This window comes from Scylla paramamosain, chromosome 14 (assembly GCF_035594125.1).
Source record: "Scylla paramamosain isolate STU-SP2022 chromosome 14, ASM3559412v1, whole genome shotgun sequence".
Classification (NCBI taxonomy): Eukaryota; Metazoa; Arthropoda; class Malacostraca; order Decapoda; family Portunidae; genus Scylla; species Scylla paramamosain.
This window is the reverse complement of record NC_087164.1, coordinates 23,995,302-24,014,922: the sequence shown is the minus strand read 5'-3', so window position 1 is coordinate 24,014,922 and position 19,621 is coordinate 23,995,302. Positions and strand designations below refer to the sequence as shown.

General features: G+C 34.0%; 1 protein-coding gene across 3 annotated transcripts in view; it reads left to right on the top strand.

Moving 5' to 3' along the window:
• The window catches only part of LOC135107048 (sodium channel protein 60E-like), a 264,723-nt gene that overhangs the window by 165,355 nt on the left and 79,747 nt on the right, over positions 1–19,621 (top strand). For all 3 annotated transcript variants that reach the window (XR_010271559.1, XM_064016638.1, XM_064016639.1), the window contains exons 24-26: positions 7,575–7,733; positions 11,021–11,125; positions 15,885–16,076. Coding sequence is in view for 2 of the 3 variants with exons in the window: in XM_064016638.1 (XP_063872708.1) it covers positions 7,575–7,733; positions 11,021–11,125; positions 15,885–16,076 (456 nt within the window). In the remaining variant the exon portion in view is untranslated. The remainder of the gene's footprint in view (positions 1–7,574; positions 7,734–11,020; positions 11,126–15,884; positions 16,077–19,621) is intronic.

Genomic DNA, 19,621 nt, shown 5'->3' with positions numbered 1-19,621 from the left:
TTGTGATCATCACATTTTATTAAAGTGTCTTTCTTGTATGAGAAAAATACACAGTTTTTGTCTATTGAAGACTGAATGTGAAAGGTTAAGGATGCTTTCAGTCTTCAAATTTTTCCAACTTTGGCTTCCTTATTTGAGTGCCATGTACATGTACCATTTAGTAAAGACAAAAATAATGTTGGGCATGAATGTTTTAAGTTACAAACATATCCTATCTCATTATTTATGTCTGCGGTTAGAAGAATTACTGCATTAAGAAAATTTAGAAGACAGTACAGTACGGATTTCACAAATAGTGGAATTAGTGCAAACCATGCTACAGTTTTACTTATGTGCAAGTATGTGACAAAAGTGTAATGTAAGTGGATGTTAACTTAAGCTTAGGGTTGGAAGATGGTCACATGAAAGATGATATAAAATAAAGCAAGTTGCAAGGGAAATGATAAGTATTTGCAAATTGTATATACAGTGGAACCTCAGTTACCGAACGTCTCCCTTTCTGAACAACTCAGTTTTAGAACATAAAAAATTACTCATAATTGCTTCGGTTGCCATACCATAATTCAGTTTTCGAACAAAGTTACTTGATTTCAAATACTACAAGACACAGCAGAAATTTGACATTTATTACTAATTTACAGTTTCTATAAATATTTCCTTCATTTTTATATATTTGGAGGAGAGACACAGAGGGTAAGACAGTAATTCAATCTTTGAAATAAATTAAATGTGATCCCGTTGAAGAAGTTCCTAAATGTAAACAAACAAGATTCAATGCTCAGAAGTAATCCCATGCCTCCTGTGGCTCTCTATGACACACAATGCCATCACTACTGCACAACTGCATTTTTCCTGTGGCTTTTCCCAGCAGCAAGATGTCTAAGTGTTATGATCACCTTCATTATGGCAGTGAATGGGTTGCTCCTCTCTGTGTCACTCTGTAAGGCTTTCCTCACTTAATCGGTGAGAAAAAGAATGCCTGCATGGTCTAAATAATATTTTTGATGAGTTCTGTGTCACTATTCAGTACATCCTTTCTAGATGAAATTTATAAGCTCAGCAGTATGGGCGTCAGTCATTACCCTCTAAGACATGATGGACCGGTGTCTGAGAATCTGTTTTACATTGATTCCTATGGGGAAAATTGTTTTGGTTTTCACACAGTTTGGAATTTGAACTACATTCAGGAATGAATTATGTTAAAAACCAAGGTTCCACTGTATTTTTAAGATGGTTTGCAACCAAATATTCACAGATAACCAAAATTGTTGACAGGCATGTTGGTGAGAATAATTTTGGGGGAAGGATGGGATCTTTAAGAAATATCTGATTTCCTTCCAATAGTCATATTTTGTTTTGCTAATAATTGCCTTAAAATTATACAACAAAATTCCAAAGCAGGTTTCATCTTACTGTTTCATGAGTGTGCTATGGTTAAAATTGTAGGCACTGCACTTCAACCCTGAGTCAAGATACAAAAACAGTATTTCAGCTTCCTGGCAATGTTGCCTTAAGACAGTATGTACATTTATTTGACACTGGTTGTAGTTGTGGCAGCACCTAACATGTAAACAGTTTCATAAGTGCAACATAGTTAATTGATTCCCAGATTATTATCAGTATCACATATGATACCTATGTTGTTCTCTTCCCTTTCATATCTAACTTTCAGTGAGCCATATTCAACTGTTTGTCACTTGTTTGGTTTGAACACAAGTGGTCTTTGTTTGGCCTAAAACCTTCTATCCACTATATTGGCTGTGTGTATACTGGGGAAAGAAATTGCAATAGGGAGCAATTTTGGAAATACAGCATTACCAAATAATATTGAAAATTTCTGGTTGTCTCTGTTTAAGGTGAGAATCTTTCTAATGCATATTACTTATAAGTACACTAACTCATGCACGCTTGCATCACCCAGTGGTTAGAATTTGATATTTGTGTTATGTTCTTAAAAAGTGTTGTATTTCAGATGATAAATTTTATATTTTGGTAAAATTGTAAGTTTTTATTTAAACTATGTCATGTACTGTTTGATTCAGTGCCAAGCACCAAAGATATGGCACTATGCAATACAGTATGTGACCATGTATCTGATCCTCCATTATTCAATGTAGATTTTGTCTGACTGCCATCTGAAAATAGCAGAGACAGTGAAATAAGTTTTAAAATATCTTAATAAGAGGGAGAATGTGAAGCAAACTGAGTATTGCATAACATGTAAAGATCATGTATGCATGCATTGTTGTTTAAAATAAAAGTTAAAATTCTCTGTGATGATAAGAGCAGAAACTCGTGAAATAAAGAACACAATGGCCTACCACATACTATTTTCAGCGAGGTATATCAATTAGTCATGTGTAAAAGTCACATAGCGTATTTGTATCAGCAAGCCAGCTACTTCCTCAAGCTAGCAGGAGAAGTATAGATGTTACTATTAATGTAGATTAAATATGACTGATTTTGAACTGAAAACAGGTATATGAATGCATCCTATACTCTTTGTTTACTTACATTTCATAATATACATGAAGTAAGAAAATCAATGACTATAGAACTGGGTATAACAAATTGGTAGTGATTTTGAAATCCTTCTACACTTCTACAGCTATTTGTGTACTGTTCATGTTGATAAAGGTTGAATTTTGCAGTATATAATTATCATATTACAAAGTATGCTGCTGTAAATGAAATGCTGATAGAATTAAATAAAGAGTGTCTGAAGTATTTTGCAACTGTGTGACATAGCATCAGCAGGTGTTGCATGCCACTTACTCTGTTTGTGGCAGAAGGTGCATGCCACTAGCTCCATGATGTGGTCTCACTCCAGGTTCACATATTTCATTCTTATCTCAGCCTGGCACTTTTTATAGTCGATTTTGCCAGAGTAATAGCCTTGCTTACATCATAATATATGCACTTGGATAAAACTAGGGAAAAGAATAGATCAAACTAAACACTGAAAACAGAACAAAATGTTACCTCAAATTCTGTATATCGTAACTAGGTGAACATACACTTTAAACTATTACTCTGGTATAATATTGCATGTGAGTATTCTTCAGATAAACTGAGCATTTTATTTTAGTTGGTTGTGTGTCAGGTGGAGATCAGGATGAAACAAATGAATTTGGTGTAAAGAATAACTGTGGAACTGGTATTTGCCATAAGTGGAGCTGGTGGCATGTGGTGTCTGCTGCAGGTGGAGCTGGTGCCGTGTGGCATCTACCGTTGAGGGCGAGTGGTGCCTGCTGTGGGTGGAGCTAGCAGCGTGTGGCATCCTCTGTTGAAGTTTGTGTCCTCTACACAGCTGGCCATCTTGGGAGTCACACTGAGCTGTAACTGCCACAGAATCTTGGACTGCATTTTTAAAAAAGTATTGCATTCTTATTATTGATATTCATGGGTGCTGGTAGGTATTTTCATATTATAACCTCAAATAAGTCACTGAACATCCTGGTAAACTAGCCTTTAACTTTGCTGTCCTCCAATGACCTAAAGCAATTAGAGCAACACTATATTCATATTCCTGACCATCTTGGAGAACACCCAACATTCTTTACCTTTTCATAACCTTTAACACTTCTGCTTATACTATCTGTCTTCTTCATTGGTCTCCTCCAATCAAAATTTCATACCTCTATCATGTCCTATCATTCCAAACCCTACCTCTGGATCCCCCAAAGTGGAGGTGCTTCTGGCATTTAGCCATTGCTTATTGGGGCAACATGAGGAGGTATTACTCTGATTTTCCTTGGAATGATTACTGCTTCTGAGTCAGAGACCCATCTCTGTGTGCTGAGTCCATAACAGAGGTGATAATGTCTGGCATGGAGGTGTACATTCCTCTTGCTCTTCCCCTAAACATTCCAAACCCTGGTTTAACTCAGCCTGCTCTTGTGCTATACTTGACAGAGAGGTGACCCACAAAAGGTACTTCAGCCTTCCATCACCTGAATCTCATCCATTTTATATGTCTGCCCAGAATCATGCCAAGTCTGTTCTCCAACTAGTCAAAAACTCCTTCATCAATAGAAAATGTCAAAATCTTTCAAGATTTAACTCCCTTTGTGGCTTCTGGCACCTAGCCAAAAGCATCTCCAACAACTACTTCATCCAGGTGATGGCACCGATGTCATCTCATCTATCTCTGAAGCTGAGTTCTTTGCTCAAACCTTTACTAAAAACTTCACCTTGGATGATTCAGGGCTTGTTCCTCCCACTCCTCCATCCTCTGACTACTTCATGCTACCCATTAAGATCCTTTGCAGTGATGTTTTCCATGCCCTCACTGGCCTTAATCCTCAAAAAGCTTATGGACCTGATGGGGTTTTCCCTATTGTTCTCCAAAGCTATGCCTCTGTGCTTACACTTTCCCTAGTCAGACTCTACCATCTCTCTCTATCAAAATCTACCTTTCCTTTTTGTTGTTCTAAAAAGGTTACTGGTATAATCCATCTAACTGCCACTCTATTGGTTTAATTTTCTGCCTCTCTAAAGCTTTTTTTTTATCTGTTGTCAACAGGAAGATTCTTAAACACCTATCACTTCACAATCTTATACCTGATCATCAGTATGAGTTCCATTGTGGCTGCTCTACCTGGTGATCTGGCTTTCCTTAATGAGTCTTGATCATCATCTTTTAGAGATTCTGGTGAACTTTCACTGTTGCCTTAGACATATCAGAAGCTTTTTGATAGTTTGGTACAAAGCTTTGATTAACAGCCTTCCTAAGGCTTCTATCCTTCTCTCTGTAATTTCATCTTAGATTTCTTTTCTGACTGTTCTATTGCTACTGTGGTAGATGGTCACTGTTCTTCTCCAAAGTCCATTAACAATGGTTTTCCTTAGGGTTCTGTCCTATCACCCACAATTTTGTAGCAGGCACTGCTACAAAATTGAGAGAAGTGGAAGTGACACTTTACAACCAAGGGGAAGAAGTTATGCAATATAGCAAACTGTCATTGATGAATTACTCCAAATGGAGTGAGTAACGTGTAATGGCATTGACCATCAAAGGAAAAAAGAGACACCAGAAGTTAACTTGGGCATTAAGCTAATCCTCTATTCTACAAGTGAAAGAGGAAAAGATGCTGTTGTTTTTTTCCAGAGGAACACAAATGTCAGATCTTGACAATTTAAGGAATGTGATATATACATAGTACAGTCTTTCTGCCATGGGTTCAAGCACTGTCATATTTTATTGCAAGATGTCCCACAAATTGAAAGTGTTTCCTTATGAATGAGTTTTATGTAAGAAACTAAGAACATTTCGTTTGTTATCTACAACATTTGTAGATTTAGTATTGTAGGCATGCTTTTGTTGCCTTTCTGCCATACTTGAAGTTTGTGGAATATTTGCAGGAAAATATTAAGGGAATATTGTTAGGCAACTAACTTAATCTTTACAGATGTGTGATTGTGTGATTTCTTTGCATATTATTTCATAAGAATTATGGTACTGTACTAACATAATGCAATATGTATAACTGCTTTTACTTTTACCCTCTTGCAGTATTATGCACCTTTTTTTTTAAATATGCATTATTGCAAGTGGGGCCACTATGTTACATTGGTGCCCCATGGTGCCCCACTGTACCACACACACTTGGGTGCCAATGGGCTCTTATGTGCTTGGGTTCAAATTCTGGCCACAGTCTGAGGTTAGAAAGAGCATCCACTCGGGTAATGTTTCCCAAATGCCAAAAGTCCTTCATTTGGAGACATCTTAGCCCTGATAGATTAGGATAACTGGATCATAAAAGAAAAAAAGAAAAAAGCACATTACTGCAAATAAAAAGATTTTTTAAATTGTTTTCTGCAAAAGAAAACAAACTGTTCTTTGGTTTATTTTTTTATAAATCTCTTCATAGAGAAATTTATTTTGTAATTTTTATTGGTTCATATAATTTTTTATCAAAATGATTGCAGAAGTTATTTACTGTTCGCAGAGAACAAATAATTTAGTATTGATACACTGTAAAAGTGACAGTTCACCATTTAGTAGATACCTGGACATCAGACCAGATGAATACATGATCTGCTCTGGTTTAGTTTTTTCACAGTTGCTGTTATTTTACAAGCACAGCATTCTGTGACCAGCTTAGCCATCACCACAATACTGGTACAGATGGTATCAAATATTTTATATTTATTATCCAACTTTTCATTCAGTAATACCACTGCATTAGCATCCAGTGACGGCTCGTGGTAAAAAAAACTGAGGGGGGGGCTGCACAATAATTTCAAATAACAATACTAATGAGGCCGTGCTGTAGGCAGTTTTATTTGAATCACAAACATTATGTTTTTGTACCTCAAAGGCTCATAATTTAAAATTTATGTGTTGCCAAAGCTATGAGGTACATTTATCAAGTTATTAAGTAGAATATGTGGTATTGAAGTAACTAGGACACTGAAACTAATTTTTGGTTGTCACATAGAGTGCTAAAACTGGCTTGTATTCATGAATCACACACATAATGCACTATTTGTTTAACTAACACAGAGGGTGAATGGCAATCCCCACTCAAGGTGCCGTGCAGGGCTGAACTGACTCCAGCCCTGCTACAGTCCAACTGGTGCCGCGCCAATCCTGGAAGAAGTGTTTTACTCAGTAATTAATTTATCAAATCTGCTAGTATTTTTGTGTCAGAAAACTCTGACAATATCAATCAACCAAATTTTTTATTTTATTTTAAGGTGATAATAAATTATGAGCATTTAATTAAAAAATCAGAATAAATTTCTATAACAAATTGTACTAACATCCAGTAGAAAATATCCTTTTCTTTTCCACCCTCTGACTACATCATATTTACCATAAATCTTCATAATGCATCTAGGCCCTCTTTAGCTTTGATTTTTAAAGGTTTATGGTCCTAATAGAGTTCCATCTATTGTCCTTAGATACACTGTTTCTTTGCTCAATAAGTGCCCTGTCAGATATTTTCATTCATACCTATCAATGTCTATCTCTCCTTTTCTTGTTGCAAGTTTGCTTACATTCACTATGTTCTAAAGAAGAGTGATAATTTTTATTCCATTAAATTAGTGACTAATAGGTTTTGACATCTTAACTTTGTGAAGCTTTTCAGTCTATTCTTATTAGAATGAGTATCTGTTTCTGCAAAAAAAAATAAAAAATTCATGATTAACACTGTGGACTCTGCAAAGGACAACCCCACTGACAGTCTGCTGGCTTTCCTAATTGAATCTGAATCAACTTTTGTGGTGCTGGTTCTTTTTTTTTCCAGGTATATTTTTCATTCTAATCCTTGGAGAGAAATTTGTGTGTGTGCCAGAACTATTATAAATCTTTAATACACATTGCAAATTTACCTTTGAATATTGTATGCTATGATTACAGAGTATACACACAAAGAGGATAAAAAATTTTATGTTGGTGTACATCTTGCACCACATTCCAAAATTTGTTCCTTGATTAATCATTAATTAACATTATCATAAAGATGTGAAGGGTTATTAACAGTACTTAACTGAAGTCTACAACAATCGGACAACAGAACAAAAGTAGTTCTTCTTAGATCCCAAAAACTATACATTTCCCACAGATAGTGGTCAATGCTCTCATGTACGCCATCCCGTCCATATTCAACGTGTTGCTGGTGTGTCTTGTGTTTTGGCTCATCTTCTCCATCATGGGTGTCCAGATGTTTGGGGGAAAATTTTACAAGTGTATAGACCATCATGGAGAAATTCTACCTCTCAAGGTTAGTAAAATAAATTTTAATTCTTCCATGGTTATATAACCCATTTTTAAGACTGGTTTTGCTTTATATTTTTATTTAGTTATCTAAACCTAACGACAACTTGATTACAAACAGGTATGATTTTTTTTTTAAGATATCACTCATAACTATTGTGTTTGATTACCTTTTCTCTATTTTTTTGTGTTTACAGTTTCCTTTTATTTCCTTATCTTTTTCACATACTACAACACATCTTAATAATTTATTTCTTCATATTTTCATATACCATTAGCTTTTTTTTTTTTTTTTTAGAACTTGTAGACCATGATACTGTACAAATGTGGCTTAATTAACAAGTATTCCACTCACATCTCTCTTTTTTTTGCATAGTATCTTCCATTTGTTTTTGAGACTTAGCATATATAAGTAAGAAATTTATTTTCTCTTTTTTTTGGTTATTTTTATTTTCTTGCCAGATATTTTGGATCTAGCTCTTATTTTTTTTTATTTTATCTTATTTACTTATTTATTTATATTTTTGCATGTTGTGTTAGTCCTGGACACGGATGTTTATTAAAGTGACTCATCTGCATCTTCTTAGGTGCTGCTTAAAAGTGGGTTCTGGAATTTATCCTTATAATTTTAGATTTACAGTGATGTAATAAAGTTGGAACTTTAGGCAATTCATTTTTTTTGAATGACCATAGCTTATATATAAACATTCAGACATGTACCCTCAGTTGTCACACTTACACACACACGCACACAAGAACCTACCCATGAAAACAGCTAGAGGGAAAGAAGAGGCAGAAAGGGCTAAAGAAATTATAGCAGAAGTGGCTGGGAAAAGAGAGGAGATAATTGAACAAATTGAAGAGCTTTACAGGATTGGAAAGTATGACAAAAATAGAACAAGACCAATGAAAATAAGATTCATGTCACAAACAGCAGCAGAACATGTCCTACAAAGAACAGGAAAATTGGCAAAAGTAGAAGGAATGAGGGAAATATGGATAAAAAGAGACATGAACAAAGAAGAGAGAAGTAAACTGAAAAAGTTGAGAGTAGAGGCCCATTCAAAAAACAAAGAGAACACAGGAACAAGTGATGAGATTCATGTGGAAAGTTGTGCACATGAAAGAAAGGAAATGGTGACACAAAGATGTCACGGAAGATCACCTAGCGGAAGCTTAAAAATTACGTATACAAATATAGATGGTTTTGGTATCGAGCCTATGTACCATCCAAAACAAATTCTTGGAGCAAGGAAGACTTTGTTATGTTAGTTAAGTTGGGTTAAATTCAGAAGGATTTGTTAAATTGTACTTATTCTCAGCAAGGGACTATGGGGTGTCTAGGTGAGGTATTAAGTGGAATGCAGAAAGATAAGTTAAATCCCAATTACTTGGACTGTGTGGTGATGGATTAAGTTAGTTTCACACGCACACACACACACACACACACACACACACACACACACACACACACACACACACACACACACACACACACACACACACATTAGGAAAATCCACTAAATTATAGACCAGTGTCCTTGACTAGTGTTGTAGAAAAAATCATGTAAAAGAACAATAAAGAAAAGATGGATGGAACACTTAGAAAGAGATAAAGTTTTAGTGAATTGTCAATTTGGATTTAGGAGGGGAAGATCATGTTTCATGAACTTATTGTCCTTTTATTCAAGGGTAGCCAATATTGTGCAGGAGAGAGATGGATGGATGGATGGTGTCTAATTAAGACATGAAGAATACATTTGACAAAGTACCACAGCAAAGATTGCTATAGAAGATAAAAAATTATGGAAAAATTGAAGGAAGACTGCTGGAGTGAATGGAGAATTATCTGGATGATAGATGAGAACTGCAATACAAGACCAAAATTCATCTTGGCTGAAAGTAACTAGTGGTGTCCCACAGTGGTCAGTGTTGGGACTGATAATGTTTGTAATATATGTGAGTGACATAAATGAAGAAATAGATAGTTATACGAACTTATTTGCGGATGATGCTAAGTTGATAAGAAGAGTAAGAAATGTAAATGACTGTATGGTACTGCAAGATTATTTAAATAAGATAAATAGATGGAGTAAATCTTGGTAAATGGAATTCAACTTAAGTAAATGTAAAGTAATGGAGTTTGGTATGAGTAAGAAAAGAATACAATATCATTATGAGATGGAAGGTGTGAAGTTAAAGAAGTCAAAAGAGGAAGTGGATTTGGGAGCAACAGTTACTGAAAATTTGACTCCATACAGACACACTGATAAAATTACTGGAGAGATGATTAATTTGTTTAAAAGAGTAAGAATGGCATTCTCATATTTGGATAAAGAAATTATAAAAAGTTGTTGATTTCCATGGTAAGACCAAGATTGGAATATGCAGCAGTAGTGTGGTCTCCTCATACAAAGAGTAATATTGTAAAATTAGAAAGAGTACAAAGATCAGTCACTAAGATGGTTCCAGAGTTGAGTAAATTGACCTAGTAAGAGAGATTAAGAGTGTTGGAAATTCCTATCCTTGAAAATAGGAGAGAGAGAGAGAGAGAGAGAGAGAGAGAGAGAGAGAGAGAGAGAGAGAGGAGATTTAATAAACATCTATAGAATGATAAATGGTATGGAAAATGTGGACAAAGAGGGTTTTATAAATTTAGACACAATAAGAAGTTGAAGAAAGTTAACTGTAGAAAAGACATTAAGAAGTATAGTTTTCCTCACAGAAGTGTGAAGAAATAGAATGAACTCAGTGAAGATGCTGTAAATGTCAAAACTGTCAATGTTTTTAAGACCAAACTAGATAGATATAGAGACAGGATACTATAAGATCACTCCCCTCCCATAAACTGCAACTAGGTAAATACAACTAGGTAAATACACACACACACACTTTTTACTTATACTTATATGCCCTTCTTTATAATTATATTCTATATTTTTCAATTATTTAAACTTACTTTTCTTCAACTGTTTATCAGAATTTCTTCTATTGCTGTCTGCAACTTTAGTTTCAGTTTTATTGTTCGTTTCCCTCTTTCAGTTTAGGCCCATCCCTACTGTCTTTTCATCCTCTTCCTGGGATTTGGTGTGTGTGTGTGTGTGTGTGTGTGTGTGTGTGTGTGTGTGTGTGTTGGATGGGTAGATAAGGAGGTGGATGTGTATGTATCCTTCATTTGGATAATTATATTGGTTAATATTTCTTTACTGTAATATTAACAAAAAATGCAGGCTAGTAAGATTGCTCACATGATATTAAGAATATTAACATACTAATGTTGCTTGTTATTTCAAGATTGTTGAAAATAAAACTGACTGCTTAGCGAAGAACTACACGTGGATCAACAGTAAGATAAACTTTGACCATGTGGGATTCGCTTATCTTGCTCTCTTTCAAGTGGTAAGTGATTTTTTTTTATTTAGTTTTGGTGTTGATTATATTAGTTGTAGTGATCAAAAGTTTAAGGTTACCTCTATGCTTTAAATTAGCCAGACCAGTTACTATAAGAGAATTGTTTAGTTCAGTATTTTCTCTGACCTGTTGGGAGATCTCCCATTATTAAAGAAAAATCCATGATCACTGAACTTGACATTTCGGATTGCATGTAGTCTTATACATATTGTATAGCTTGAAATACAGCAAATCTTAAAAATACTGCATATTCAACTTGATACTGGCATGATCCTTTCCAAGGATGCCGTAAAAAGGTTTTTGTTTTAAATTGTTTTTAAACTTCATGTCACTACTTTGAGTCTTGTAACATATTCACAAAGCATGGGAAAAATGCAGCTTCTATTTCATCATTCTATAGATAAAAGATAATCTTATATGTAGAGAGAATAAGTTTGATCACTTCCACTTTCTTATCTTTTCTATTTTCTGCTTTTTAATAGCATGCATGTGGTCTCATACATGTGTGAATGTGTCTATATATCTTTGCATATGTTGTTATGAGTCTGGCATATCTTTGAAAATTATATAATGGGCACTTTAACACTTCTACCACTGATATTGTCTCTAGAAAATTCAACAATTTTTATTGGGCAAGACTCAAAATGCACATAAATTTATGGCATTTTACCAGTATTCAATATTTTGTCACATTGTTCTGTCCTTCATGATGTTGGAGGCCAATTTTATAATACATTTAATTTGAATTTCATCACTACAGGGGTCTTACAAGTTCCATACATACTTTCTTGTAGAAAAATGGTATAGAACTGCTGTATCACAGAACCTGTGTTATAATGTTTGTTCATTATAGCATTCATGACAAAATTTCCATTAATTATGTTTTATCTTACTCTTTATTCCATGGCTTCATCTTCACAGCAATTAGAAAATATTTCACTATTATATGCATTTCTATAAATCATAGCTTGAAATAAAGTACTTGATAACAGTTATGAAAACATATTATCAATAGTACAGCTTCTTTATATAAAAATCTTCCATTTCATGGATTATTTGTATTTCAGAGAATTTAAGTTTTATGTTTTTGCATTAGATTTAGTCTCCACTTCTTCAGTGGTCTCACATAGTCAATGTCCAGTGTGTCTGAGGTTTTACCTTAACAACACATCTTGTAGCATCTATATGAAGGGCATAGCTGTTATAAAATGACAGCCTTAATTGGAATTAGCTCATGTTCCTTTGTTAAAGTTCCTCTGGTTTTCATGAGTGTTGATGTCTGGCAGAGGATCAGCTAACAACTCCTGAATGCTTCCCTTGTTGTGTCCTTGAAGCCTAAGGGTAAGGACACAGATGATATTAAATAATTAAAATAATGTTTACTGAGAAATTGTGCTAAAAGACTAAATATGTATGTAGAGAAAAACTAGAAATTGTTTTAAAGTGAGGGGGTAAATCTGTGTGTGGATGAAACAGTTAACACCAGCAGAACTCCACTTGATTCTTGGGGTTTATCTTGGCTGGGAAGAATCTTGATCATGACCCTTGAGTATCCAATCATGGGATCAATCCCTGTCTGCATTTGCAAATATTTTTTTTTACTTTACATCTTGTCTCAGGTAAAATTATTGACATTTAAAAAAAAAAGTACAGTCTGGTCACCACTAATGTGGGGGTTTGGTTCTGTTAACATCCCACATTACATGTGATTTGCATTAGAGTTAAAATGAAAACAAAAGCAAAAAATGCAACTGCGATGGTGACCACATACTCAGTACCATTACTGTGAGTGATGGGTATGGTGGCAGCAGCGGCAGCACAATTGACATCATGACTGTGGCTCTGGTGGCAATGGCAGCAGTGACAACACTCTTGGAACTATCTCTGCAGATGGCAAAGATTGCAGCAATGGTGGTGACACGCTTAGTGTTATCACTGCAGGTGGCAGCGCTGACAGGAACAGCGGCAACATGCTCAGTACTATTACAGAAGGTGGCAACACCAGTGGCAGCACATAATTCTATCATTGTGGGTGGCAGGGTTCGTGGCAGCTGCAGCACACTCTCTTGCATCACTGCTGGTCGTAGGATGGGTAACGGTGGCAGCAACAGCAGTTGCCCTGCCCCACATTATGAACTTCTCTGCAGCTTGCTGCAGGCCATCCCCACATTAAGGTTTTGAATCCCTGCATTAGAGTGTGACTTAGATACAAACTGACCCCTCCATGAGACAATTTGTGTGACAATATTACGTGTTAGCAACAACCTGAATATGTTGCACATCAACTCCACCATAAAAGGCATTGTTTCATTCATCATATCAGAATCTGTCATACAATTTCTTATTTTCACACATAAATGTCAAAGGCTCTCATGTATCAGAAATGTAATGAGCCATAGAATTCGAGGTGTTTATAGGTTTTCATAAAGATAAGTCATTATGTTAGATGACACACCAGTTATTTTGCTTGAATATCCTATTGTACATAATGTATAAGTGAGCATGAGTAAGTAGTAGGCTGACAGAAATTTTCAGTTGAATAAAGAAAGGTTTTGGAAAGATGAAGAAAAGAATATTTAAGAAAGAAGAGAGTTTGAAAGCAGAGGATTATAGGATACTGACTGAGAAGAATATTGTAAAGAAGAGATTTAAAAGACTATTTAAATATAGAAAAGGATAAGGAGTAAGGGATAAATCTGTTAAGAAACTACCATTGGTCTCAAGGGAAAAAATGTAAAAGGGAATCAGACAGCTGAAAGATGAGAAGCTACAGGTTTGGATGGGTGTGTGGTAAAATATTTGTTTTCAAGATAGGAGTGATAGGTATGAAGGTACTTGTACTTTTTAGGGATATAAGTCTATTGAGTGTAGTAGATTAAGTTTATAATGAAATATTGGTCAAGAATGTTAGGAAGAGTACAAGAGAGTGACTGGATGTTATGTGACTGGAGTTATAGAAACAACATGTGTACACAATTGTGTATTAGTTACAAATGATAAAATTTGCCAAGAAAAAATATCAGGATCTAATGAGGATCTGAATACATATGAGTGGACTTCAAATGTCAGGTTAAGCCCTTCACTTCATATTCAGAGTTTAAACCTACTTATTTATTTATTTATTTTTATTTATTCATTTTATTTATTTATTTATTTATGTATTTATTCATTTTATTTATCTATTTATTTATTTATTTTTATTTTTTAATTTTATTTTATTTTATTTATTTATTTTATTTTTTTTTTCATTGCCTGCCTACACTGAAGAAAAAGAAAAGGAGGTGAAGTAAATTAAGTGGGGAAGGTTAACTTTAGATTTACATGGAACTTACAGTAACTTTGGGCTTTCCTTTCAACTCAACGTATCTCTCTCTCTCTCTCTCTCTCTCTCTCTCTCTCTCTCTCTCTCTCTCTCTCTCTCTCTCTCTCTCTCTCTCTCTCTCTCTCTCTCTCTCTCTCTCTCTCTCTCTCTCTCACACAATCTTTCAATGCATCTCTTCCTCCTTTGCACTTAACTATTTGCTCAGTTCATACCAAGAGTAAAAGGTAGATAGTAAAACCATAATCAAGCCAATGTGAAATATTATTATTGATCATATTTAGCTGACCCTCAGTTGATCTGCCATATCTGAAACCAAATGATTCAGGTGAAACCAATTATTGGTCTGCATATAGTCATACAGGATTCTGAACATTGTTGTTTCTAGGGACCTAAAAAAATAATATCCAGTTCTTTATAACTACTGTATATGGATGGTTACAACAAATCACTAATTTTTCTGGGCATATCTGAAGCCTGGATGTTGGTATCTGTGATACATGGTGATGGCTGGTGTGAATATTGATGGCTTTTGGTTCTGGACATTGAGATGTCTGCCATAGTTGGAGATGATAACTAAAAAAAAATTATCACAATGACCGATAAATTAATAATAGCAACCTTATCAGCGATATCTGATAATTGATAACTGATGATAAATTTATCACTCGATAACTGATAACTGATAAATCAATAAATCCAAAATTCATATACTAGCAATAATGATATTGATATTTTAAGTAAAAAAATCGATAAATCAGAATCTTTATTCTTATCTTTATCGTAGAAAACTTAGAAATATTGTAGAAAAATTCAAATTCAATGTTTTTCCTCTCTTCACTAATGAAAGTACTGTTTTAAGTAAAATAACTACATTTGATTTTGAATGTTTATAACTGCAATGTGCTCATGTTCCAAAAAAAACTAAAATTATCGATTATCACTAGTTTGGAACCAAAAGTATCAGTGATGCTGATGAATTGATAGCATGGAAAAATAATTATCAGATAACCAATAACTCAGTATGGTTATCATGGTGAATTATCGCAATAATTTATCATGATAATGCCCACCTGTGGATATCGCAGCTCATGACTACTGAGCACTTAGTTGCTGTTAATATTAACATGGCATAGATTCTTGTTAGCTTTTCTCTCACATCCACTGTTTTACAGTAGTTCTTAGAATGCTGTCACAACCACCTCCATATGGTAGTTCTTAGGAACAGGTGTCAGAGGTAGATGGACAGAACAAATGGGATACTAAAGCCACAGCAAGGGATTGTGAGTTATCATTAGATCCATTGGTTTATGAAGAAGCGAATATTTGCCTTGCACTTTTTTCATGTATTATCTATACTGTTCATGTATTTTCAATAAAATTACCTTGAAGGGGGAATATAAGATGGATGTAATTTTCTCCTTTCAGGCAACTTTTGAAGGTTGGATGGAAGTGATGGAGGATGCTGTTGACTGCCGAGGAATTGACAAACAGCCAGAAAGAGAGGCAAATATCTATGCCTATATCTACTTTGTAATTTTCATCGTATGTGGGTCATTTTTTACCCTCAACCTGTTTATTGGTGTCATCATTGATAACTTCAATGCACTAAAGAAAAAGGTATGTTGAGAGAGTTTATTTTCAATGATGGCATACTGGTATATAGCAGTACTGCATTATCAGTAACTGATACTCAAGGAAAGTAGTTGACTTATGGTAAATCTAGTAGGTATTTGCTGTTATTGATTTTCTTTTTTTAAATGACAATCGAGTTGATTCATAGCATCTAAAGCTAAAAAGACACATATTATATTTATTTGTTTGTGGTACTGCATCAGCAGCTGTCATTGATATTGTATTACTTATTTGTATTACAGCACCAACAGTACTTGCTTACTTGTTTAAGAAAATGTGTTATTGTAGTTTGTAGGATATTTGTATGTGTGTAGGCAACTGAGTGTAGTGCTGAGAGATGTTGGTTTTAGTGTTGTTCGCTTCCATGTTATATTACACCTTCATTCCTTCTCTTTAACATCTAAGGGAAGTATAAACTTTTTTTTTTTAAAGAATATATATATATATATATATATATATATATATATATATATATATATATATATATATATATATATATATATATATATATATATATATATATATATAAGCTGATGGAGAAAAACAGGTACATATATGGATAAATTGATAGATATGGAGGGTATTCCCATTAAAATCCTATACTTCAAGAGATGCAAGAGATGACTATTTGGCTTATTTTGAGTACAATCCATTCTGTTAATAGAAAATGTAACTTCAACATTTTTTGACAACTCTGCTCTTGACATACCAACTCCTCTGGTTCTTTCAGTGACCAGTCAGGTCATCTTCAGTATTCTGTTTAATGATGATCCAGTTGAGAAAAGGATTTGCTAGAATGCCTAAGCTGATTCTTTGTCATTAAAAATAAAGAATAATGAGGTTTGATATGAAGTCTGATCTTGAATTTTTAGAACTACTTGCCTAAAGCACTAAAAGGCTGTCTTTCAGTAGATATCTAGAAAAGTCACCATCTTTGTCATCATCAGCTTTTATAATTCCACTGGAAGACAGATTTTTGCTGTCATTAGACTCTTATTGCTGTAAGCAAGTAGTACAAGAACTTTTCTGTCACAATTTGCGCTTGTTATTGCATTTACAAACTAATTTTCAATAGTCATAATGAAGTTTTTTGTCAGATAAATCGTGCTCAGAATTATCCAGATAGATATGTAATTGCCTACAGTGAATATATAAGTAATACACTCCAGAATTATCTGGCATAGAATTTATTCTTGCAGTATTTTTGGAACTTTAATTCTCATCATGAATAGTAAAAAATAAAAACAGATTGTAAAATATGATGCTTACCTCTGTTGTTATTTACTTTATGATAAGCAGTCACTAGGAAAAATCATATTTCTACAGTGATTGTTTTTATTTATTTCACAGTCTGATGATAAAAATTCAAATACCCCAAATATCACAAGAGTACAATTATGTACCTAATTCATAAAAAGGGTTATCCAGTTTCTTTAACTGTGATAATACTCCATATATATATATATATATATATATATATATATATATATATATATATATATATATATATATATATATATATATATATATATATATATATATATATATATATATATATATATATATATATATATATATATATAAAATCAGCCAGTTGAGTAATTAACATATATTTTTATGTCAGCATTGAGTCTCATCCCCAGATCATGCAGTTTTGGACAAATGAGAAGTATTTCTGATAGTATCAGCTATATCTTTCCACCTAAGCCAGTCAGCAATAGTAGACTTCAATTGCAACTAGCAAGAGTATTGGCACAGCTTATATAATTACTCACTGGATTTAAAGCCATTTCCCCAGACTTCTGTGCCTTGGTGACTGCATGTGCACACAATAACCACCCACATTTGTATTTTCTACTGTTCCCTTATATACTTTGTACAGAGCAATTTTCTTAATGCTTTTGTCACTTTTATAATAGCTTAATACTTATATTAATGCCTTACCAATACACACAGTCAGTCACAAGGCACAGAAATCTTGCAGAATGGCATCAAATTTAGCAAGTAATTAAAGTAAACAATGGGCCAGTCATGACCAAAGCCTGCTTTGCTGCCAGAGTCAGGAAGGAAGAGATGCCAGTTGCCACCAGAAATGCCACTCGTTTGTCAAGAATTGTTTCAACTGTGATATGGAGTTGGCACCCAATAGTGATGCAAATGTAATCCGTCTATGCACTCAAGTGGTCAGGACTATATATATATATATATATATATATATATATATATATATATATATATATATATATATATATATATATATATATATATATATATATATATATATATATATATATATATATATATATAAAGTCTAATTTTATGACTGTAACAAAATTATATTGTGATTGGACAAGAGGTCTAGCTTGATGCAAAGTGCCATATTGTTGGGATGGACACAATTCTTCTGCAAGAGAGAAAAGACTTTTTAAGAAATTAAGAAATGCTGTAAGTAGGGCAAAATCCTTAAAAGCAAAAAACAGAGCTAGAAATTAAGTCTAGGACAGGTCTCAGAAACTCTTTCTGAATAAGCTGTGGAATCAAGAAGGGAAAAATTAAGTCTAAAAAAATGAAAAGAGAGATGAAATGTGAAAATGGAAGTAATGTAGGTGAGGTAATCTTGTGAGGAAAGATGATGAAGTGATAATAAACAATAATACAAATAGTATTAGGAAGGCTTGGGAAAACTTATTACCTTAATTACTTGATGTAGAGTTTGAATGGGAAAGTGAAGGCCCAGAGATAGCAGATATAGTCTGTGACCTACAGCATTTGCTTGGCATTGAATTTTTTTGAATTAAATTAGAAAGATTGTTGGTATGTTTGGAGGTGCTAAAAGCAATTGCAGATGTAGAAATAAAGTTAATTTCCAGTTTAATAAATATTTTCATGTAATGATAGTTGTTTTTGACAGGTGTAATTAATATTTATAAAAGAAAGGTTGTACTCTAATTGGGTACCATAGTTTCAAGGCTCATAGTTTAGGTAATAATCATAAAGATAATGCAAACAATAATGGAAGAGTCTTGAAAAGGGAGAAAGTTAGCTGAAGTGCAGTATAAGTTTAGGATAAACAGAAGTGTATATTCATTATTTATTGTGCACCAGATGCAGGTGAAGCATTTAGCAAAGAAAGAATTGTAATGTTAATTTTTGTTAGTCTAAAGAAAACCTATCACAGGATTCCAAGGGAAGAGATTGAATGGGCTATAAGAAAGTAGGAGATTGATAAGAGGCTAATGAAAATAGAGATCACTTCTAGGCAAATAAGGGTGAGTGAGGAGTTGATAGACAAATTTTCTGAAAACATGATGAGTGTGCTCCACAAGTCCATTTTGATCTCTTCAGTATGATCCTTAAAGCTTTGCTTTGTGATTTAAAGATAGGATGGGAGGTAATGTATGCAGATGATTCGGTGCTGATGACAGAGAATGAGGTTGAGGGAGAAGCAAAACTCAGAAGATGAAGAGAGAAGTATGGAGTCCAAGGACATGAGGGTAAATGAACTTAAGGGGAGCATCATATATATATAT